Below are 23,157 nucleotides of genomic sequence, written 5' to 3' on the forward strand. Positions count from 1 at the left end.
TCTATTATGATATTGCAGAGAAGAGATCAATCGGTGCGGTTTCGGTGGTAGAGAGTCGTAATACAGGTACTGGGTGATCGCGAATGCTGTCTGTCCTGTTGCGGCGACGGCTTCCCCTTTGTAAATCACTTGCGTTCGTCGGCGGTAATATAGAACTTTGATGTTGGAGGTATTTTCCAATGCACACGTATAGGAAGTAGAGGAGCGCAAAAGGGTGTAGAATGATGTGTAGTCCGTTGTTATGAAAATGTTGTGCTGATTTCAAATAAGAGTCGTGACCGCATTGACCATTATGGATGAGGAATTGGCTCGGGATTGGCCTGGCCTGCCTGAGCCACCCGCTTGGTCAAAGCTCGGGTGTGATAAAGACGACCACCATTCACGATATACTTCTTGCTGTAGGCATTGACTTATTGAGACTGACTACAATATTGTGGCTCGCTGTGCTATACAACGGGTCTCCCTTGAGAAATACGAGTGGGCGCTGTGAACGGATCACTCGATCAACGACGAAACACCGGCCCTTGCGCCTTGAGGTCTTCTACGATAGACTGTTGTTCTACGGTCAATCCTCAAAACAACGTCAAAATGGTTGGCAAAAAGTCGGAAAAGGCTCTTAGAGATGAAGGTATGAGGCTACATACGCTGCATCATTATTCAGGAAGGGATATCTAATGTCTATTGTAGGTCTCGAACGAACCGACAACAGCATGGGACTTTCCAGCTGGCCTGTGGTAGCCCCAATCAATCAAAAGAACTATTACACGTACGTTGCAGTCGATCTCCCTACATTCAGTGCTAAAGTCTACATTAGTGACTACCTCAAACGAGACGACCAACTCCTCGCATACCGTCTCCAAAACGAAGAAGCCCGCAACCGCATGACCAAAACCGCCAAAGACCGCGACCGCGCACTCGCTCTAGGCAAACAGGAACAGCCGGATACTGAAGCCGATGGCGACGCTGTCATGGAAGAGGCCGAAGAAACTGCAGCAGAAACCGCAGGCTCAAAAGTAATTGTTCTTCATGTGGGAAGTCAGAATTTACGTATCGGGTTGGCGAGTGATGCGATTCCGAAAACGGTGCCGATGGTGATTGCTAGGAAATCGACAAAGAATGAGTCTGAAGATGGCGTTGAGCCGAGACCGAAGCGAGTCAAATTGAACGAAGATGAGGCGGAGGAAGATGTTCCACCTGAGAAGCGCTTTGGGCCAGAGGTATGACTGATTGCAGTTTTGAGAAACTGTTTATGCTAATGGTTCGAAGTTTGCATCGCTGTACACTACCATGTCCGCCGAACTCAAAACACACATGCGACAAAATAAACGACGAATGCTACCAAACTCCAAAGAAATGGTCATCAACTACAACCGTCGAACTGTCCCCGAGCACATTCCCGAACACAATGACCCGTCGCGTGTAGAATGGACAGAGTTTTCCAACCCACCACCGGAATACATCACTGGACAGCAAGCGCTTAGAATACCGGATGACTCGAAACCGCGATACAAATTGTCGTGGCCGATTCGGAATGGATGGTGCAATGAGAAGGATTATCCGAATGCCAGGTTGATGTTTCTGGATATCTCTCTGATTCTAGAAGACGCAATCAAGACACAGCTAGGATTGACCAGTAAGAAAGACTGGCCGCAGTATTCCTGCGTTTTTGTGATCCCCGATCTCTACGAAAGGGCATATGTTACGACGATATTGGAGATGTTGATGAAAGAGTTCTCTTTCGCGCGGGTTTGTTTCATCCAGGAAAGTCTGGCAGCTGCGTTCGGCGCCGGATATACAACTACCTGTATAGTGGATATTGGAGCACAAAAGACTTCCATATGTTGTGTGGATGAAGGAATGTGCGTTGAAAATTCACGCATCAACCTGAAATACGGCGGATTCGACGTAACCGAGACATTCATCAAGATGATGCTCTATGACCATTTTCCTTATGCCGATATCAACCTAAACCGACGATACGATTTCCTGCTAGCAGAAGAATTAAAAAAGAACATCTGCACCATGAATGAAAGTGGCGTGTCGGTACAAGTGTTTGATTTCCATTTGCGTGTATCTGGCCAGGATACAAGGAAATACACTTTCAAGGCATACGACGAGGTTTATCTTGCGCCAATGGGATATTTTCAACCTAGTATTTTCAGCGCCGAAGATAAGCTACAGGGCCGCCGCAAACTTTTGACTCGATCGTACGATATCTACGATGGTCAGCCAAATGATCCTACATCGGCAGCACAATCTGAAATACTAAGAGCTATTGCGCCGCCAGATCTGTCGACTGAAGACGACAAGGCACAAATTAATGGGACCGGTGATGTACAAGCCACGCCTGCACGGTCCCATTTGAATGCTCTCGGTCGTGTGCAAGACTCCGATGCCACGCCTCGGTCATCAGTCGCCGGCTCGCCGGCCCCAGAGTTCAACACACCCTTGAATGGAATCGCAGCTGCGGCCGCTGGTAACAGCACACCTGTCCCCGAGAAAGTCACCGAAAAAGGCAGCCAACCTGCCACCGGTGCCACACCAGCCGGCGCATCATCCCAGCCCTCCCAACCATCCCAACCATCGCAAACAGTAGTAACCCAACCTCTCCAACAACCACCCCCTCAAACCACTCGCATCCCCACAATCGAAGAACGCGACGACATCCTCCCCATCTACCCCCTCGACCAAGCAATCCTAACTTCCATCACCCACGCCGCTCGCTCCGACGACAAGAAAATGCGCGACTTCCTCGGCGGTATCATGGTCGTCGGCGGCGGAAGCCAAATCAACGGATTCCACGCCTTCCTCGAAGAGAGACTACACCTGCTACGACCCGCATTCGCGAAGGAGATCATGATTGGATCGCCGCCGCGAGAATTGGATGCACAGGTCGTTGTGTGGAAGGGCGCAAGCGTGTTTGGGAAGTTGGATGGCACGAATGATAGCTGGATTGGACGGTTGGAGTATGATCGGTTGGGGAGTAGGTTGCTGGTGTATAAGTGTATGTGGGCTTATTAGGTAGATCAATAATTTGGACTGGTGTTATCTGCATGTGATATGCTTAGTAGTGGTTTTATTTCACCCCTGTCATCATAGCCCTAGATCCGAATCTGGCGAAATTCTAGAAATTGCAATGTTTACAAGTAAAAAAAAAAAATTAAGTACTAATAACAACGATAATAGAAAGTTTAAAGTAAAGAAAAATAGTACATAAAGGTTCTGTCTCTCTTTCTTTTTTGATGTATTTCGTTTCTTCTTTCCTCTTGCCGACGAAAAGAAGACAGTCTCCGTGTCATATCAGGCCGTAGCAGATCCGTCAAGTCAGATCTGCAAGATGGATGCCGATGGCGGATGAATGTATGCACGTATGCATGTATGGTAGGTAATAGATGGTTATTATGGTATGTCGTGTTCGTGCAAATGTCATCTTCGTTCCTTATCATGTAAATAGATGATACCTTTCTTCCGTTTCGAATTGAATCATTTCTCAGGTTTAATCACGTCCATATCGGGTCTTGCCGATATTGAATGGAATGTAGCGATACTTGATCATGTGTTGAATTTGTCGTCGCACTATTCAAGTCAGCAAGTTTATCCAAATCCAAGATGAGCTAAAGAGGCGGACGTACTAGTCAAGAAAAACAGAATCAACCAGTACATAACCAACACCGGCCAAAACACTGGAATATCAAAAACCTTGAACCACGAACACACAAAGGAAATCGCAATTGCGCGAGTAGCCGAATGCCAGAATTTGAATTCGGGCAGGCGCCGGATAAAAGGGCGGAATTCGTCGTCTTGTTTGATGGGTAAGGACGAGCTACCGGCTTCGCCGTCTTCGAGACCTTCGTCTTGGGTCAGGGAGGGGTCGAACTTGGGGGAGAGGAAGGCGAGGAAGAGGTTGAGGAGGTAGATGCCGAGGGTGTATGCGACTGTTTCCCGGGTCTGTTAGTGATTTGATTTGTTACGTTCATGTGTGCGGCTAAGGGGAAGACAAACCGATATACCATCCTTGCGCGAGGACGATGCGGAGGAAGAAGAAGAGAAGCAGCACCACGCTACCGATCCATCGGTATGTGGTATATGGTGTCAACTGATCTAGGTATGCTTGGTATTGCTAAACGGAAATATGCGTCAGCTTGGAGATTCTCGGGCGCATGTCCGATTCATGATTAAAGCGCATGCGTGTGCTCTTCCTGAATCGTGATCGCAGCGCTGCTTCGAGGAGATGCACTCACCCTGGCAAGCTTAGAAGTCTGAGCCTGGACGGCATTGAAAGGTGTCTGATCCGGCTCGGGGACATCCATCGCAACTGACTCGTTGGAGACGTTGAGATTGCGAAGTTCAAGGTTGTAGAGACGGGGGACAAATTCGGAGAATGAGCGTGAAGAATAGAAATAACCAACAGTCGTGACTCCTGTAGTTGATTGAAACGAATTGCCAATTCCGGAAAATTATCAGGCAAAGTGGTGGTTGTTGACGAATTCGACCAGGCTGTTGTTTGCTTGAAGAAAAGTGGCCTCCTGATTCTGTGCCTGATCGCTGAGGCGGCGAGGCAGCTCCAGGCTGCATCCGGTTAGCAACTGCATGAGCCACAAAGCACGTGCTGGCTGACAGTCTAGCCGGATCGGAATGTATGCAAACAGTGCAAATAGGCGCGGCGGATAAACGGGTTACCCTCGGTTTGCCTCGGGAGTACTCTAATGTCAATGTGATTGTTAACTATCATCTACATTCATTCTAAACAACATATCTGTTCGGTCGGCCTCATCTATTGTTGAACGACAATTAAGACAATTGATATTTTCTCTCGGTTTACAGTACAAAATGGCCTTCGCTCGCAGCTCGCGACTGGCTCTTTCCAGCACAAACTCCGCCTTGACATCATACTTGACCCGAGCCAGTTACCGACGCTTCTCATCTGCATCTCCAGCTTCATATGAATATATTCTCACAGAAACACCCAAGCCGGGCGTTGGACTTAGTATGCTTCCCTATAGCCAGTAATTTATTCAATCAACTAATAAAATAGTCACCCTGAACCGACCCAAAGCTCTCAATGCGCTATCAAGCCCTCTCTTCCAAGAACTAAACGATGCATTGAGCGAATATGACCAAGACAAAGACATTGGCGCCATCGTCATAACCGGTAGTGAAAAGGCATTTGCTGGTCAGTCTACCTCCTGCCTTATTCCTCATGCACTAACACCGTCTAGCGGGCGCCGATATCAAAGAAATGGCGCCCTTAACATTCTCTGCTGCTTATTCCAACAATTTCATCGCTCCATGGTCTCATCTCGCCAACTCTATCCGCAAACCCGTCATTGCAGCTGTTAGCGGCTATGCGCTCGGCGGTGGCTGCGAACTCGCGCTCATGTGCGACGTTATTTACTGCACATCCAACGCGACCTTCGGTCAACCTGAGATCAAACTTGGCGTCGTCCCCGGTGCTGGCGGCTCTCAGCGTTTGACCCGTGCAATTGGTAAGAGCAGAGCGATGGAACTCATTCTAACTGGCAAGAACTTCAGCGGTAAAGAGGCTGGTGAATGGGGTGTTGCGGCCCGTGTTATTGATGGTGGTAAAGAGGAGCTTTTGGCCGAGACATTGAAGACTGCGGAGACGATTGCGGAATACAGTCGTGTTGCGGTTGTTGCGGCCAAGGAGGTTGTGAATAAGAGTCAGGAGCTATCGTTGAGGGAGGGAGTGGAGTATGAGAGGCGATTGTTCCATGGATTGTTTGGCAGCAAGGACCAGAAGATTGGTAAGCCTTTCTGGATTGATCATGTGGAAATAGCGACTAATTCTTGTTTTAGGAATGACTGCGTTTGCAGAGAAGAAGAAGGCTGAGTGGTCACACGAATAGATGCTTTTGCGATCAAGTCATGATATCAATACCTACAAAATGAGTAGCAATCTACTGAATGGTGAAATTTGTTGCTCCTATCAAAGATAGGTCTCATTCTGAGTACCTTTATATGATCGAAAACATACTTTCTCAAACAGACAGGATCACAGACTTTGAAATAGTGGCGCATCATCACTCCGGAATTTTTCCATCCTCTCATCAATCTAGATAATTCGTTCCTATCGAACGACAAGATATTATACTACCTACTTCCTTGATTTTCCCTGACGCGTCGCGGCTTTCCTGTTCCGTTTTGGTGCTCACCTCGCCGCTTCTACTCGCTGGGTAGAACTGAGCACACCCTGGACCGCCGTGATCAGCTCAGTGAGCCTTACATAAGCTCACGGATACGCTCAGTGATCCACAGCTGAGCATACTGATTTGCTCACTGAGCTTTATATGCCTCCATACGAGCCTCTGGGAAGACTGTTTAAAAAGTCGTATTTGTCGATATGGTTGAAACCTTGCCTCATTCGCTGCTCAACCAACTTCCCATTATGCCGTTTTAAAACAGCAAAACAGCCAAAATCAAGAGGCTGTAATAATTAAGCATCTCTCCGATGTTGCTGATATTACGTGCAGTGTCGCTAATGCGTAGTGATATTAATGGACTATTTGGCGGTTGAATTACCCGAACCTCGACAAGTCACTGATTCTCAATATGGAATTAAAAAAAATAGATTTCGGCTGAAATGAAAGGCAAGATTTCAAAACGAAAGAACGAAAAAAATCTAAGCAGCGATAAGTAGCGCCGAGTCAAACCCAGAGCTCGACCCAGAATGTGAATTGTTGAACAACTCGCAGTAACCACTTGCAGCATCATAATCAACTCCCACACACGCAGGATACTCCGAACACAGATCGAGGCATTGCTCAAAGTGAGTGAATGTTCCACTCCCGACACTGCCGCCGCTTTCAATAGGATAGTAATGTCCGCAGTTGAGCGTAAATTTTTGGCCATAGGAGTTGGTGTAGGGGCTTGACAAGGCACTGCAGCTCTGCGTAGGGGTGGTAGGAGCAACGGTTGTGGTAGTGGTTTGGGTGGCGGTCACCGTGGCTGATGCTGTTTGATCGATCGTGATGGTATTGGTGATTGTGGCTGTGGCAGAGGCGGTTTCATCGATGGTCACGGACGTGACGAGTATTGTCGTGGCACTGGCTGTCTCATCAGTGGTTGTTGTGGTCGTCGTTGTGGTGGTAGAGACAGCTGTAACATCTATCAACTCGGTGACTGGGGAAGTGACGGTCTCGGTGGTGGTCAAAGAGAAGAGAGACGTCTGATCAATAATGGTCGTTGCAACCACCACATGGCTGCTGGCACGTGTCACAGTTGCTGTTATATCATCGGTGGCGGTTGCGAAGATGGTAGACTGGAGGTAAGTTAGATTGTGAACTATTTGGGTTAGATGATAGAATAACTTACTGCCGCCGTCCGAACCACCGCGGAGCCAGTCCTCGTAACCGTCTTTGTGGTAGTTGAAGGTTCTACCAGACAGGAACATGCACTACTCAGCTCTTTCGCCGCGATCGTTCTGATCTCGTTGAAGAAGCTAGAGCGAATGCATTCTGGAGAAGTGCATTCAGGCTCTGGCGCGGGACAACTATCGTACTCTTCGTCATCATCCTCATCGTTGGCTTCGACTTCGTCGTCTCTTGCTACCAGATAGGCTGTTGCGGTAGCGGTCACGAGGCTAACGAAGGATCAATACTCGGCCTCATTCCTGGTCTCGACTATGCTTGCTTACCTAGTGGCGGTGCTGGTCACCGTGGTCGCAGTGATGGTGACATCCAGAGTGGATGTCTGTGTGGCATACACAGTGGTATCAGTGGTGGTTATATCATCAGTACTGAAGACTGTGGCATACGCCGTCGCGTCGGTTGTGCTAGTCGTGAGAGTATCTATTATAGTCACAACGACTGTCGCATCAGTGGTGGAGAACAAATCTGTTGTCGAGATCACATCCTCAACCACGCTTGTGAGGGTGACAGGGATCACTGCCATGCTGGAATACCATGATGTTCTCGTCTGGTCGACCTCAGCAGTCGCAGTGAAGGTGACATCGACAGTCGCGTCTGTAACCGTGACAGCACCTGTAAACGCAAGTTGTGTGGCTGTTGGGTTTACGGTGACTGTTTGCGTCTGTGTCGCTTCGATGTACACGCTGCAAAACGCGCTTGCTTCTGGTTGCAGGCGAGACTCTTGAAACAGCAGCCAAACAGGGTCATTCGCGCACTACGCACATGGAAATCTGGTTATTTCTCTCTCTTGATCTCGAAGAAAAGGTGCAATTTCTAACCTGTGACAGAGATGGATGGGACCGTTCAGTGAAGGAATGGCTTCCCAGGGGCCGGGCAGTGGCCTGAAGGGCTGCGAGGCCCAAAAGGAGCAGAGAAAGCATTTTCGAGATTAGAAACGAGTGACTGAGAGCTTGTCGTCAAAAATTCTGACCACGCGGGACTGGCACTCTGGGGAATCTTAGTTGTTTAAATATGTGCTACGCGCCTCGTTTCTGTATGATTAAGCTTTGTTAAGCCTTATTAAACTTTAGCTTGCGACATCTTATTCCAAGGTTTCCAACCAGAAAGCCCTTGTCTGGTCGAAAAGAGGAGTTTTTACTCGACGCTCAAGTGCAATTTTTGCCTCCACATTAGCTAGATCGTTGGCCTGGATCATCTCCATAGAGGCCGGCAGTGGAGCTCCAGGCAAAGTCGTCCATCGTAACCGACGCTAACACGTTCAGGAACCGGTCTCTCCGACGCTTGTGCTATACTACTGTGTATATACGAGCTATGAAGAACTAAATACATGATGGTAACTAGCGTCCTTACATATCCAGTCCTCCTCGTTCTGTATATTGTATATCGTATACTTCCTACTTTGGAAATCATCGTAAACGCGTGGGCTTATTCTATGATTAGTACTGGATCTCACTTAGCTTGTGGTCAATGTGTCTTGAGAACAGGGACTGTATTCACAGGATGGAGCCGAACAATTTTGAGAATGATGTGCTTAGTTCTAGGAATGCTTTTCTCCCTCGGCAAAAAATCCCCAGAACAGGTCAGATTCTGAGTGCACATTTTCATCCGCAAAACTCCTGTTGAAAAGGCGGATCAAATAAGTTCATCAATTACATGTATAGATACTCCTAGATACTGTACCTTCCATCGTAGTTGGGGGGCTCTACATGACTACGCACAATTGATTACCCCGTGGTGATGCATCGAGAGTTTCATCGTATACTTTTTTTATGAATATTGTAAGGTCCAGTCCATTTTGGTTGCCCAACCTAGAGGAAACTTCAAACCTGACTTGACTATACCAGAATTCATTATTTTTTGACTGGCCTTATGCGAACATCTCGACAACAGTGATTTGGGGTTTCCCACAATCACTCATCATCATGTGTCTAATCGTTGTTGAGTCATTCAATTCAGATACCAAGTCTGATACTTTATCATACAATATCAAATAGCAGAAAATGAAATGAAAAGTCAAAACTATTTTCGAGAATGGCAGGAGCTTAAATGCAGCGACGGACGACGCCGAGGCCGAGCTCGATATATCTATAACATCCGTACAGGTCCCTTCGAAGAAAGTTCTGCGAGAGTTGTCTAGATTCAAGCACTAGCATTAGAATCATATTGTGAATAATAGCAATACGCTACTACAGTATTAGAGAGCTACAGTAATGACATGATACTGAAGATAGATTGATTAATAAAAGATACGCAACGAAAGGGAAGCCAATAAAAGCACTTGACTGTTGGTAAGTGTTGATTTAGTTATAACCCGTATCATGAAGCATAGATTAGGAAGCAATCGCGATCCAACTGCTCTACAAGGTGAGCCTGCTTATGGCACAACTATTCTATTATAAACAACTGCCCCCTAAAACTATAGGGGAGCATTGGCCTGGACTGAAATCTACTCAGTGAGCGCCCTCACAAAAGCAGCGGCAGCTGAAAAATGGAAAGCCCCACCTGGCAGGAAAATTAAGTTCATATAACGACCTGGGTATACTACTCAACCTCATTCGGGGTTAGGGTTATGCATCTGACGTTCGTAGAACTATTCATGTGCGTAAATTCCCATTTAAAGACTACGCAAAGGCAAAACCACCAATCTATCAGCACGATTAAGTTACACCCTTGAAGCGTGGCTTCTTCATAGCCCGAAGTGATTGGCACACAAATTCTCCGTGACGTCTGCCATCCCTTAGTCTCACATTCAACTATGTCTATATTTTCCACTAGAACAAATCGAGTATACACTGGCACACCCTCCATGATTCGATTGATCAATCACAGTGCCCATTCACGATTTTCCATGCTTTTCTGTTGATCTGATATGTCACTGGGTGGATGGCATAACGGTTGTGGCGTTGTTCTGCGCATGTCAACTTTTCAAGCTGAGCATTACGGTATGATATCATATGTATCAGGGATGCTAGCCCTAACTAGTCGGGTATGATATCAGATGGTCTGACCGTCGAACACACTGGTATATAAATACTCATCAAGCTTGGTGGGTTTTTTGCAAGATAACAAACATCTCAAAACTGTTGATCAAATTAATAATTGTACACTTTAAACAGACCAACCACACCGGAAAAAATGTCTAACAACGAAGACAACAGTACTTCCCCCTCCCCTCCCTGCTAATTTTTCCCGACATTAATGGGTACAATACTAACCACTTTCATTCAATAGAAAACCTCATCGGTGGCCTCGGCGACACCCTCGGCCAAACAGTCGGCGGCGTCACCAACACCGCAGGTGGCCTACTAGGTAACGTCGGCAAAACTGTCGGCGACGTAACCTCTGGTCTCGGTAACACCGTCTCAGGCGCAACCCAGGGTCTCGGAAACACCGCATCTGGCGCTGGCCGCACTGTGGGTGATGGAATCAGCGGTGCCACTGGTGGTAGTGGTTCTAGTGGTAGCGCAGGACAACAGATTGGAGGAAAAGAGCAGACTGCGGAAAATCCTTTGGGATTGTAAGAGTACTTGCTATGGACTGGATGCTCGATGATGCTTATGTGTACATGATTCAATGCTTCAATCAATTTTGATACTATGTAACTTATTCTATTGGCTGCCTACAGACGAGCCTGTTCCCTCGATACATTTTTCTCCGTAGCCTTCTTGATCTTCTCTCCAAGAATGGCATTAATCCTTGTAAAGAACCCATAAGTCTGCTTCCTTACCCTCTCATTCGCATTACACAAATGCACAGAGACATTCTTCACAAAGTTCTCTTGCTGACCGGGCGTACGACCCAGGACACGCCACAGAGCATTCGCCTGCACAAAATCCTCATCCGTGACTGGGATCTGTTGCGAAGTAACAGCACCAACCCACTTCTCGTGCTCTTGGCTAGCCCTGACGGGCTCAAACTTCATTGCTCGGAAGCTGGAAGGGTAAGCCGGGTTTGCGCCGTAGTTGCCATTCACAGCCATGGCGCCGTCACGCTGGTATGGATTGAATGCATGAAGGGGGCAATTGACGGGGATTTGTTGGTAGTTTACGCCCAAACGGTGTCGGTGAGTGTCTGGGTACGAGAATAGACGAGCCTGAAGCACCGGATCAGCCGAAGGCTCAACACCCGGCACCAAATGTGAGGGCGCAAAAGCTGCCTGCTCGATCTCTGCAAAGTAGTTTTCGGGGTTCTTGTTGAGCGTGAATCGGCCGAAGCGACGCAGCGGGACTTCGCTTTGAGGCCAGACTTTGGTCAAATCAAAGACGTTCCAGCGGAATTTCTCGGCTTGCTCTGGGCTTAGGGTTTGCACGTAGCATGTCCAGGATGGGTTTTCGCCTCGTTCAATGGCTTGGAATAGATCCTGTGTGTGCCAGTCAGGGTTTGAGTTAGAGAGTTCGCCGGCCTCTTCGTTGGTGAGGGTTTTGTTTCCCTGGTCAGTTTTGCAATGGATCTGGACGTAGTTGAATGTTCCATCGGGCTTAATCCATTTGAAGGTGTGGCCTGAGTAGCCGTTCATGTGGCGGTAGGAATAGGGAGTGCCGCGGTCACTGAACAAATGCATGACCTGATGCGCAGACTCCTGATGAGTGGAGAGATAATCCCAGAACATATTTGCATCCTTGAGATTCGTCTGCGGATTCCTCTTCTGTGTATGAATGAAAACAGGGAATTTGGTAGGATCGCGCAGGAAGAAGACAGGTGTGTTGTTGAATACCCAGTCCCAGTTTCCCTGCTCAGTGTAGAATTTGATGGAGAATCCGCGAGGGTCACGGGCACTATCGGCAGAGCCCTTTTCACCACCGACAGTTGAGAAGCGGGTTACGAGCTTGGTTTTTTTGCCGATGCCTTTCAGCATATCGACTGTGGTCTGTTTCTGTTAGCATCGTTTTGGGGTCAATTAGAGGGCCGGCTTACGATATCGCTAATGTCATCGGTGACCTCGAATTCACCGTAAGCACCAGCACCCTTGGCGTGTACGACACGCTCAGGGATACGTTCTCTGTCAAAGTGGGCCAGAAGGTCGATTAGGTGGAAGTCTTGCAAAAGAAGAGGGCCATTCTTGCCAATTCGCTGCGAGGATTCGGGATCGAATACCTGGATATCATTAGGCCTGATTTATTGTATGGGACTGGATATACGAACCGGGCAGCCATTGGAAGTAGTGTAAGTAGGGGTTTCGTTGTAGCGGTAGGTTTCTGTTACTGTTAGTTTCTTAGGGTTCAGGAAGTAGACTCGATGGTTCAGTGAGATAGACATACTTGGCTCGTCTTCTTTACCCATGATGGCGATATTTGACCAAGTCAATTCGTATAAATGTAGTAACAAAAGACTAATAGTCCAAAACAATCTCGAATTTCAATTGACATGAAATCAGGCAGGAGTCTTCCCCTCTTATACAACCCCCAGACCATCATTCCAGCCATTGTGGACACTGCCAGAGTCAACAAGTGTGGAGAGAAGCCAATGACTCCATTTGTAATTCCAACCATCCAATTTACACTTCTGTAATCGGCGATACCTGATACTTTACCTACGCAATACGAGCGGAGAGCTTCGACCCGCCGCAGTTCCGAGCCCATTCCGGCAGGTCTTTCCGGTGCCTTGGCCGCCGTGTCGTATCAATAACCGTATGCACGTATTGTCATACGCCTATTCTTACTTTATCGGGGAAATAGTTTACTGATTTTACACTGTGCAGGTGATGCAGTACGCGGAATGCTCCGTTTTCCGTGAATTTCTAGAAGTACCCCTCATGCGGAGAGTATAGTGCCGTACCTGTAATTCAATTACAGTAAAGCTATCTTCGCTACGTCTCTCCCAGAAACAGTAAACACCGCGCCCATTCGAAACTGTTATTTCCTAACGGCTATTGGCTCATTTATTGAAGAGTCTAGATGTGATTAATCTATCCCAATGTCCACTACCGAATAAACTTCTCGCTTCAAGAGTCGAGATAGTTTCTGCCACTAAGCAAATGAATACTTCAATACAATCAGGTTGGTTGGCCGCGCCGAGCTTCGGAGATAATGGCCAGTAGGAACCTGCCGACGATGGGTAACGGAGTTCGGAATATGCCGTTCCTGTCTCGTTAGACTGTCGAATTTTAATATTGAAGTTGGGGGATGCTAGATAGTGTTTGTAAAATGATTCGTTTTCAAGTACACATAATCGTGCTTACATACGTTGTTTACAGGCAGCGTGACTGGGCGGTGCCTGACGGCCTTGACCAAGCTAGCCCTCTTTTTTTCACTGATCGATATACACAAATTTTGAAAGTATCATCTTGTTGATTTATATTCATCTCATTGAGGCATGAGTGGATGCGATATTATAGAGATAACTACGTATATATCATTGATATAGATTCTATAAGTCTAAATCATGTTAGACCCTCGTTCCGCGTGACCGCCTCCGGCTGCTCGGCCTCAACCTTGATATTCGCCTCTTTCTCTTGTTCTTCTAATCCGAACTCACCCTCTTCGAGATGCGGATTCCAAATGGGTATCCCATCTGGCGGAAGAGCATCACCGCTCGGTCGTCCTCTTCGGTATTGCTCGAGTGATCCATTGATACCTACAATACCCCATGCGAAGACCGCCACGTCGCGAATTGTGCTGAGAAAATCCTGAGGATGAGGGCCGCCGGGTCCATTGTTCATATACGAAGGATAGCCGGGATGACCGGGATAACCAGGGTAACCAGGTGGCATCATTGGATTCGAGCCGTAGGTATGATTATAGCCTGGGTATATTGTGCTGGGATCTGGGGGCGGCCAGGTTGTTTGTATTGGCATAGGTTGAGTGGCATACGGTGGAATGATCGGATGTGTTGCCCACGGTGACGCAAATATGCCATTTGCAGCGACCTGAGCCTGAGGGGAAGGAAGAGTTTGGTGTAATGGAATTGAAGGTCGCGCGCGGCGCAGAACCACGACTAGTCCATCTGATGAACATGAGACGACTGCTTCGATCTCAATGGGATTATGTTCGGGATGTTGAGGCACGGTCACAGTTTCGTGTGTTGTAGCCATTCTGGGTCCAAGAGCTGCCGCTGTTCCTATATTCGTAGGATGGTTGCCATAGGCATTATCATCAAAATTATTGCTCACAGCTGCCGGGTTCGCGGAAACCGCAGGATTGTCATCCTGCAACGGATTGCGGTACCAAAACCGCAAATATGCTATCGAGTTATTCACCTTGGCGCGTTCCAGACAGCGGACAGCGTCATGCAAACATTGTTCCTGGATGCAGAAATAAAAGCTCTTGCTAACCAGTTGTCGTGGTGCAATTCCGAGGACTTCCTCTACTCCGTCCGTTGCAAACATGATTGTTAATGTTCTTGTGAATCGATTCAGAAATAATGCAGCCCTCGGCTCGTGGGCAGCATTCGTAGGAGGCTGGGCAAATTTGTTTGAAAGGTAGGAAAGCATGTGGTATCGTGGATCTCGTGGGGAAGACGTGAACATTCGACGGACAATTGGGGCATCTACTGCTCGTTCTACCACAGTGTTAGCGATTGATTAGAAGACTAGGTGCAGAGCACTCACTCTGACTAGACATTCCCTGTCGGTATATACTCGTACAAGCCACCAGAACATTGTATACAACCGAGAAGACGCATTCGCAACAAACCCAAAATCCCAGCTTATGCTTCACTCTGCAATACCTCAAAACAGCAGCCTTGTCTAATTGCACGCCCCGGCCATGCACCGATTGCGCAAAAGGCATCTCTTCCGGATGGAAGTAATCCCAACATGGCTTGTTGATCACCTCGTGAGGCAGATAGCCCAATATATATTCAATCGAATCAGATGCATAGAGAATGCGAGCATCCTTGCTCATATCTGTTTGTCCAATGGGTGAGTGAAGGCCCGTCACATGTCTGCGATCGAAGACGAGTAGTATTAGCTCTAATACTTACCATGAATGGAAATAAAAGTCGCATCCATCGTTTGGACACTTGTAGAACATCAAGAATGTACTCTGAGTGGATTGAAGTCGGAAAATCGAGGTATGAAAACGACAGTCGCACACAATGTTACCACAGGCGGAGGAGTCATTTAAGCCTCGGGACAGCCTACCGTCAGCACTATATTAGACACCGAAACAGCGACGACAGTGCTGCTTTGGCTCGATATAAGTTCAATTCAAATTGAAAGGCTGAAGAGTGATGAGAAAATGTGAAACTTGACAGGTCGAAATGTTGACGATCTAGAAGGAAGTGGAGTTGGCAGCCCACGTCATTCGCCATTTCGTCTAACTAGTTCTCCCGAATCGCCGGGACGCTATTTCCGCTTCGTTTGGACAATCTCATTTGTGGTTTACCTGTTGTTACACAGCGCTTTTCATCTTTATTGCGAGGATGGGTAATCAGGAACGTCTGGAAAATAGTACCAGCGTTGTTGACGTAACGACAGGTCTATCACCACATCGCCAACCGCTCCCTGTTCGGGCAGCTTTACAGCATTACGAGTCACGATAAACTTCAGAGGCAAGCCTCCCCTTTGATGACTACCACTTCTCTGATTTGCGGAGATAGTCGGTGATTCAAAGAGCACTCACAGCAGCATATCCTCGATTCGGTAAGGGATTTGCGTCTGCAATCTGCAATCGTGTGCAACCCCACTGGTGGAATAATCGCCGAACACATTAAATGACAAGATACGATCTCCGTGGAGTAACAATGTGCATAGTAAGTCATCGCGCCAATCTTAATATCGGAGTAGGGTTAGGGCTTGGGCTGGGGCAGTTCGCTGTCTGTGTGGTGCCTGGCCGTAAATTGGTGTAAGCAGGCACCACATCGGGAGTTCCGTGAGCTCGATGAAGCACCACTCAACCTCAAACCAAGCAAGTGACGGGGTGTGTTGTGCGGAATCCTTATCAGTTTAATGTACCTGCAAGACTTTTAATTTGTCCGATGACCCTTCAAATTGAGCATATGGACCCGCATTGAATGACCCCCTTAACCAACGACATTGTCAACATAACCGCCCAGTTTCCCAGAGCAGCATAAACCCTGAGTAACCGCCAGGGCCCAGATTACTCTATTCTTATTTCACTGCGCCGCGGATATTTGAGTCCTGAAACGCGCCAAACTCACAAACTTTCATATCATCAGAAATGCAGCGGTTAAAGATACCCTCGCACAGGATGATTATTGGCTGACTTTCTGCCGAGGACGCAACTCAACGGGTTTGCGCATCGCATCAAAACCAACACATGCATGAAATGTATTTGTCTCATACATGTAGTGTGTCTTTAGCGGCATGCGATGATCCTTGCTAGGGGGGGTTCAAGGTACAGTGACTAATGTTAGTCGATGGGAATAGCAGGGTTGTTCCGAAAATAGACAAACGCAGTGTGCTAGTAGCGAGCACGATCAGCTCGAGTTTAGAGGTTGCCCTTTTCTCATTTCTTATTCTCTCACGAGAACGCGATCCCAAAATTTCCAAACCTCTTGATTCGGGGCGTCTCTTCTGATCTGTAATATCCAAATCAGCATCATGGCATCACCGTCAACAACAACAATAAAAACGACATCTACTTTGTCCGCAGTACCAAGCCTTACCACAACCTTCACACCGGCCGCTTCCTGCCTCACGGATCTATACGTGTATAGCGTCGTTTCTGGCGGTTCCTTATGGGATTATCGTCAACTCGGGCCCTCGCCGACGGCTTCGGATTGCTTCCCATCTCATTTTTCTGCTATACCTTCCGCATATTTTTCGCCCGGTATCTGTCCTACGTATTACTCAATTGCTTGCTCAACCGTCGTCAATATTGGCACTGTGACAGAGACGAGAGCAACATGTTGTCCGAGGTACGTCTTTTCTTCAGACAATTCATCATCGCATCCTTGCTGACGAATGTTGGACTCGATAGCGCATATAGTTGCCAACTAGATAAAACTGGCTGGCCATGGTATTCAACGGAGCTTTGCACGTTTCAAGGATCGGTGACGAGCACGTTTTTATTTACTGCGTCGGAATCAATTTCAACGGCTACCGGTCTTGCGAATCTCAATGCATACGGTATGGAGGTTAGATGGCAGGCGTCCGATACATCTCCCCCGAGCACAACCGCCTCTTCGACTTTATCTACCTCGGTATCTGCGTCGCCAGCTTCAACTGCCGTGTCAACCTCTCTTCCCACGTCCACGCCCACATCATCTGCATCCACATCATCTCTATCCACAGGCGCGAAAGCGGGAATTGGTATTGGTGCCGCAGTTGCTGCTTTACTGATTCTAACTGGCATTGTATTTTTCTTTATTCGCCGCCGTCGAAGCTACGTTGCCGCCAGTACGCAAGATCCGACGCAGTTCACGCCGGGACAGTTACAGCAACAGCAGTACTATGTGGAAGCCGCGGCGGGTGATGTACAAAGCAAAGCCCCATTTCATGAGTTGCCGGCACAAGGTCGGGAGAAGGCTCCTGTAGAGTTGAGCTCTGAGTCGTGGAGATGATGATATTTATAAATTTGATACTGGCGTTGGGCGATATGTGCATTTATATGAGATTCATTTCGCGACGATGTATAAGTGGATTCTAAGGGTCAACTGATGTTCTTCTAGCGGGCTAATCATGATTTGTGAATATTATATGCATAGAAGCTTCGATAATGCAGGAATATGATTCCTAACCAGCAGGGCGATGTAGCGTGTCCCACGTGTATTGATTCAACATGAGTAAAGTTGAAGAGTAAACATCTAATCTAGATTCTCAACAAATCATACTTGTCCATACTCATACCTAGGTATCATTCACAACACATAGCGATGAGGAAATCCTTCCGTCTTTGAGATCATAACCCTTCACGAGGATTCCTGCGGCATAAAATTCTAAGCGTGATCACTCGTCTTCTCCAGAATCGTCTTCATCATCTCATTGCCCAATTTGACTGCATCCGGGAATCTCGGCGCAAAGTAGCTTTGGATACGCTCAAAACGGTCTCGGTAGGACTCAAAGTCGCCGAATGAGACGCAATCTGACCATGCCTTTTCATAATGTCAGCTATGTATCCTATAAAAGGTCAGAAAAGGGGCAAGAGGGGGACTTACTCGTGCAGCAAATGTGAACTCTAGGTCATCGGAGCGGAATGTCTGGTCATCGATGGCAATGTCAAGGACTTCATCGAGAAGACTTGGGTTACGGAACAGGTATTCCGTGACACCGAGCCAGAGACGGAAGAGCTATACTAGTCAGTATCGAGACTTCCGAGCTTTAACAAAGAGACAAACTCACAGGAGTAGAGCAAATCATATGATCATAGGGCACAATCCCTAACTTCGACCAACAATCCACAATAGCCAAAAGACTAAGATGATTATTTGGCGGTGCCTCCTCTCTCGAATCCTTATTCGACAACGAAAATCGATCAAGGACCTCATCTCTCAGCAAGAGGTCTTGACCCTCGGTATCCGATTTGAAGACTGCGGCACCAGCCTCTTTGACCCTCGTCTTTAACTCGTCTCTTTTCCCTTCGATCATCAACTTGTAAAGCTCCGTGACGGATTTTGCATATTGTCTGATCTGTTTCTGGGCCGCGGGATTGAGAATAGCGAGACCGGCGTAGACGTGCCATTTGTTCGCATAGATGCGGAGAGTGATGTTGATCTTGACGTTCTCGATTCCGCCTACCCAGCGATCGATTTCCCAGGGAAACTGATTGTTGGCGTACCATGCAGTGCCCATGCTCAGGAAAGCGGCGTGCGTCACAGCTTGGGTATCGGCTGTGATGCGGTCGTGCATCTCGCCGCTAAGGTAGACATATTGGGATTCGAAGGACTCAAAGACGCGCTCGATGAATCTCATGCTCTCATCAGATGCTCGGTGTTGAATGAGGACCTAATACACGCAAAGTGTTAATATCCGGCATGTCTGCCTTGACCCGAGCCATCATACCAATGGTTGACCCTTTGTATTCACTTTCGGACCGTGTAACGAGTGACACGAGATAATCTCTACGTCCGACGGGAGATGTTTATCAAAGGCAGCAAGTTCCGGGGACTTGCACGACGTCTGCCCTCCAACAATCGCACCAACCTTCGTTGCTATTCGTAACAATCCAGTCAGAAAGGCTCAGTAAAGATAAGGACAAGACGCTGAGCGACGTACAGGGACCATATTCTGCAACTATTTTATCAATATAAGCGGCCTCTACGCTATATATGATGTAGTCGCTGATTCGCGAGACCAAGTGTCCATTCGGAAATATAGAGATAGCTTTCTACGAAAACTGATAGATAAGTTTTACTGTTGAATACAAAACAAAACGATGGACGGTCCTTTGAGAGGAACATACGTCTGATGCATATTCTTCCTGCAGTGATTCGTACTTATCCGGTCTGTCACAGGCATTTATCCTTCAAAATCACGAGTGGTGTTAGCACAGAAGTTAGAAGGGCTACGGTATAATATGGACCTGGCTGAGAGACGAGTTAGCATGTTGCTAAGAAAATATCGATAACAAATAATAGATGTGGGAAGTCTCAATTCAGACAAAGAAAAATTAAGGTAGCGAGTTTTTTACATCACTGACGTCCTGACCATCCCACGCCAACACCAGAATGGTGAGGCAGTGAAAGCCAGGCCATACTCGAGCCAAATGCACTCAAGTCATCATTCGAGGGGAGAAAACAGAAAGTAAAAAAAATTGAGCTTACCTTGTGTGGCCATCTACTATCACCAGATAGAAACGGGTCGAGGGAGTTACAATCATTACCTCCAACCAGCTTGACTGAGTCGTTGAGCATACATCTTGCCCATGTCACCCATTCCGATTATGCCGATGGAGGCATTGTCCTTGGTGAGAACCATATTTCACGTCGTGTATAAGCAGTCAGAGCAAGAGACTCAAAGATGAGTCACAGCAGACGGATACTTTCATCCACTCGATAGGGTAATTGAGCTTGCAATTGAGTCTCACAAAGGAGAGGGAACAGAAATACCAATTCGGAGTGAACCAAATCGTCTCACGAAGAAATATTCTTTGCACGATGAGTTTTTGCTGGTGTGGTAAGGAAGAGAAGGAAAACAAAGAAAATCCAACTTTAACAATTCTTTCTCGGCCCGACAGAAGCTCCGTTCGGGCCCGCTCTTGCTTCGCTGCTTATGTAAATGTCTTGGCGTTCGCTTCCCGCAATTCGAACAAAGCAACCAATCAGATTATGTGATACAATTTTAGGGCACACCATCGATTTTATCGGCGCATCTTGAATACCTTCTTTTTTCCTCTTCTCTTCTTTCTCTCCATATTCCATCCACGACAATTGCCAGTCCACCCAACGACAAACAAAATGCCTCCTAAGACCAAGAAAGCCGCTCCCGCTCAGGAGAACGTCTCCCTCGGCCCTCTCGCCGGAGATGGTACGTTGTCTTTTGTCTTATCGTGTTTGATGATAGTGATCCCCGCTAACAAATGTTTTATAGGCAAGCTCGTGTTCGGTGTTGCTCGTATCTTCGCCTCTTTCAACGATACCTTCGTCCACGTTACCGATCTTTCGTGCGTATCTCCAAAACATCAATCGTACCAGAAAAGCGAGGCTAATTGTTTACAGCGGTCGCGAAACCATCTGCCGTGTCACCGGTGGTATGAAGGTCAAGGCTGACCGTGACGAGTCCTCCCCTTACGCTGCTATGCTTGCTGCCCAGGACGTTGCTGTTCGCTGCAAGGAATTGGGCATCAACGCTCTCCACATCAAGATCCGTGCTACCGGTGGTATGTTCTCAAATGAAAATATCATCACAAAAAATACTCGATCCTGACATCTCAATAGGTAACGGTACCAAGACCCCCGGTCCCGGTGCTCAGTCCGCTCTCCGTGCCTTGGCCCGTTCCGGCATGAAGATCGGCCGTATTGAGGACGTTACCCCTACCCCCTCCGACTCTACTCGTCGCAAGGGTGGTCGTCGTGGTCGTCGTTTGTAAACAATCAATTGTTTACTTACTTCGTGCGCGCGGGATCTTGTCTTTTCTCTTATTCGACAAACATATACGGCTGTCTGGATATGATTTATAGTTGGATTCGTTGAATGAGCCTAGGCTCCGTGCGCGGCCTAAAGCAATTGTGGATGGAATAAACGCGAGGAACGGCTTCATGCCTGGTCTTCACATTCTCCCTCGAAAAATAAGAATACACCTTCTTTCAGTATACTCTTTTCACGAGATGATTTACTTGATCGTAGTCTAAAAGGAGTCTGAATATTGTAAAATTTGTAGATATATCAGACTATTACACGCTTCTCAAAACGCCAGAACCAAGCAGCATCAGACCAGCCAAAATCTCAGAATAGGTGAGTTCTTGTACACCAGTGTGTGCCAAAGCCATGGCCTTGGGTATTCGCATGTTCCAACCTATGTATATTAGCACCTCTTTCAACCACTCTCGTTGAGCTTTTGTCGCGCCGGACTCTGTCGAAATTGCGCAGTGCAATGGCCACATAAGACTCAGTGCATCCAATGTCTTCATCGAAGGATGCATCCATGCACTATCAGCATCTATCTTTCCTCGTTCTCGTATGGCACTACTTGTCTTCGAAGATCCATGATAATAAGCCACCGACGCACAAATACCTTCAACAGCTTCTCTTATCGTCCGCGTCAGAGCTGTAGACTCTCTTACATTCGGCCGGGTGGTGCCTGAATACAAGAACCGGCCTGTTCTCAGCAGAAAGTCTCCAATTATCAGCATCAGCGCTCTATATTCATTCCACTTCGTGCACAGAAAACTGTCTATATATGACTCTGCGTAGTAGCCAATGTATGTCGGCGGAAGGCCTGAGGGGATATCACAACCTGTGATTTGTGGTATCTTGACGGGGTGAAACTCTTTTGGGAGCAAGTTAGGAATTAGATGGAGATCTCGCTGGATACGTTTGACTGAGACTCGAAGCTTTTCAACCTCGAGCTTCTTGAAAGAAGTAGTATTCTGGGCATCTTCAACGGCACGGAAGCGGTCCATGATGGTAACAAGCATTTTCAGGCGGACTTTAGTAATATCGAGTAGCAGCCAGGCTTTCTCAATGTTGTCCATTGCAGGCCTTGAGCTAAAGAACTCCTGGATGTCGCTGGTCTTCTCTACCACTGCGAACTGTCGTGCTGCTGACAGGTTTGTCATTTCGGCTGTCCGGCTGCCTCTTGCATTTTGATTGTGTTTCATCATAGCAAGCATTCCATTCAGATGGATTTGCCAGGTCATGTCGGTCTCTGATGTGTTTACAATCATCTGTCCCAAATCAACTCAAAGAAACGGGCATATTCATGAGATTGGAACTCACCTCATACAGTGCAAACAGAAATATAGGCGCAACGAGGGCTCTCGAAGTTGGGTACAATGATAGACTTTCCCTCAACTCGCTCATAGCTTTCCAATATTTGACATGTTGCTGTTGACGTTCCTCTATCGTTTGCGAACAAGCAGCACGAATCACGAGTAATCCGGCTGTCAGCGTATCAAGTACTTGGATAACAGCTCGACCGGGGCCCAATTCAACGGGCACGATATCGAATGTCTCAACACTTCCGCTACAAATCAGGCTAGCAGGGCTTTCGGCATTAAGAACAAAGTTGCCTAGAAAGTAATCGATCGCATCCTGCATTTGAGGTGGCCTCGTGCTCCGCCACTGGAGCATGCGATGATGTGAAGTCGCCTCAATCTGCATACATGGAGGCATACGTGCGGATAACGACTTTGACGCCGTATCTCTAGACAATGTATTCTCTGTGCAATTTTGAGTTGATCTAGTTCGAGCGATACATATACGATTCGA

At 47.4% G+C, this 23,157-nt stretch overlaps 11 protein-coding genes across 11 annotated transcripts; 5 read left to right on the plus strand and 6 right to left on the minus strand.

Moving 5' to 3' along the window:
* Positions 1 to 588: 588 nt before the first annotated feature.
* BHQ10_006195 (uncharacterized protein) lies at positions 589 to 3,021 on the plus strand (the record flags this gene model as incomplete). Its single annotated transcript, XM_040878754.1, has 4 exons — positions 589 to 628; positions 688 to 766; positions 815 to 1,217; positions 1,267 to 3,021. 4 exons carry the CDS (start codon positions 589 to 591, stop codon positions 3,019 to 3,021), a joined length of 2,277 nt encoding a protein of 758 aa, XP_040734699.1.
* Positions 3,022 to 3,496: 475 nt separating this feature from the next.
* Positions 3,497 to 4,310, minus strand: BHQ10_006196 (uncharacterized protein; the record flags this gene model as incomplete). The annotated part of the gene is made up of 4 exons (XM_040878755.1): positions 3,497 to 3,576; positions 3,633 to 3,935; positions 4,003 to 4,120; positions 4,242 to 4,310. The coding sequence occupies 4 exons, from the start codon at positions 4,308 to 4,310 to the stop codon at positions 3,497 to 3,499; spliced, it is 570 nt and encodes a 189-aa protein (XP_040734700.1).
* Positions 4,311 to 4,830: 520 nt separating this feature from the next.
* On the plus strand, positions 4,831 to 5,867 carry BHQ10_006197 (uncharacterized protein; the record flags this gene model as incomplete). Its single annotated transcript, XM_040878756.1, has 4 exons — positions 4,831 to 4,987; positions 5,036 to 5,173; positions 5,220 to 5,765; positions 5,818 to 5,867. The coding sequence occupies 4 exons, from the start codon at positions 4,831 to 4,833 to the stop codon at positions 5,865 to 5,867; spliced, it is 891 nt and encodes a 296-aa protein (XP_040734701.1).
* A 773-nt stretch (positions 5,868 to 6,640) lies between these two features.
* BHQ10_006198 (uncharacterized protein) lies at positions 6,641 to 8,308 on the minus strand (the record flags this gene model as incomplete). Its single annotated transcript, XM_040878757.1, has 4 exons — positions 6,641 to 7,279; positions 7,333 to 7,600; positions 7,655 to 8,142; positions 8,207 to 8,308. 4 exons carry the CDS (start codon positions 8,306 to 8,308, stop codon positions 6,641 to 6,643), a joined length of 1,497 nt encoding a protein of 498 aa, XP_040734702.1.
* A 2,215-nt stretch (positions 8,309 to 10,523) lies between these two features.
* BHQ10_006199 (uncharacterized protein) lies at positions 10,524 to 10,909 on the plus strand (the record flags this gene model as incomplete). Its single annotated transcript, XM_040878758.1, has 2 exons — positions 10,524 to 10,545; positions 10,620 to 10,909. The coding sequence occupies 2 exons, from the start codon at positions 10,524 to 10,526 to the stop codon at positions 10,907 to 10,909; spliced, it is 312 nt and encodes a 103-aa protein (XP_040734703.1).
* Positions 10,910 to 11,007: 98 nt separating this feature from the next.
* On the minus strand, positions 11,008 to 12,668 carry BHQ10_006200 (uncharacterized protein; the record flags this gene model as incomplete). The annotated part of the gene is made up of 4 exons (XM_040878761.1): positions 11,008 to 12,255; positions 12,303 to 12,482; positions 12,531 to 12,583; positions 12,647 to 12,668. 4 exons carry the CDS (start codon positions 12,666 to 12,668, stop codon positions 11,008 to 11,010), a joined length of 1,503 nt encoding a protein of 500 aa, XP_040734704.1.
* Positions 12,669 to 13,767: 1,099 nt separating this feature from the next.
* On the minus strand, positions 13,768 to 14,712 carry BHQ10_006201 (uncharacterized protein; the record flags this gene model as incomplete). The annotated part of the gene is made up of 1 exon (XM_040878762.1): positions 13,768 to 14,712. One exon carries the CDS (start codon positions 14,710 to 14,712, stop codon positions 13,768 to 13,770), a length of 945 nt encoding a protein of 314 aa, XP_040734705.1.
* Positions 14,713 to 17,027: 2,315 nt separating this feature from the next.
* Positions 17,028 to 17,852, plus strand: BHQ10_006202 (uncharacterized protein; the record flags this gene model as incomplete). The annotated part of the gene is made up of 1 exon (XM_040878763.1): positions 17,028 to 17,852. The coding sequence occupies one exon, from the start codon at positions 17,028 to 17,030 to the stop codon at positions 17,850 to 17,852; it is 825 nt and encodes a 274-aa protein (XP_040734706.1).
* Positions 17,853 to 18,227: 375 nt separating this feature from the next.
* Positions 18,228 to 20,205, minus strand: BHQ10_006203 (uncharacterized protein; the record flags this gene model as incomplete). The annotated part of the gene is made up of 6 exons (XM_040878764.1): positions 18,228 to 18,383; positions 18,447 to 18,578; positions 18,631 to 19,233; positions 19,291 to 19,439; positions 19,504 to 19,550; positions 20,144 to 20,205. The coding sequence occupies 6 exons, from the start codon at positions 20,203 to 20,205 to the stop codon at positions 18,228 to 18,230; spliced, it is 1,149 nt and encodes a 382-aa protein (XP_040734707.1).
* A 479-nt stretch (positions 20,206 to 20,684) lies between these two features.
* BHQ10_006204 (uncharacterized protein) lies at positions 20,685 to 21,316 on the plus strand (the record flags this gene model as incomplete). Its single annotated transcript, XM_040878765.1, has 4 exons — positions 20,685 to 20,754; positions 20,818 to 20,890; positions 20,946 to 21,106; positions 21,165 to 21,316. 4 exons carry the CDS (start codon positions 20,685 to 20,687, stop codon positions 21,314 to 21,316), a joined length of 456 nt encoding a protein of 151 aa, XP_040734708.1.
* A 304-nt stretch (positions 21,317 to 21,620) lies between these two features.
* Positions 21,621 to 23,019, minus strand: BHQ10_006205 (uncharacterized protein; the record flags this gene model as incomplete). Its single annotated transcript, XM_040878766.1, has 3 exons — positions 21,621 to 21,742; positions 21,962 to 22,613; positions 22,666 to 23,019. 3 exons carry the CDS (start codon positions 23,017 to 23,019, stop codon positions 21,621 to 21,623), a joined length of 1,128 nt encoding a protein of 375 aa, XP_040734709.1.
* Between the last annotated feature and the right edge of the window lie 138 nt (positions 23,020 to 23,157).

The sequence above is a fragment of the Talaromyces amestolkiae genome, assembly GCF_001896365.1.
Source record: "Talaromyces amestolkiae strain CIB chromosome Unknown scaffold11.1, whole genome shotgun sequence".
In the NCBI taxonomy this organism is placed as follows: domain Eukaryota; kingdom Fungi; phylum Ascomycota; class Eurotiomycetes; order Eurotiales; family Trichocomaceae; genus Talaromyces; species Talaromyces amestolkiae.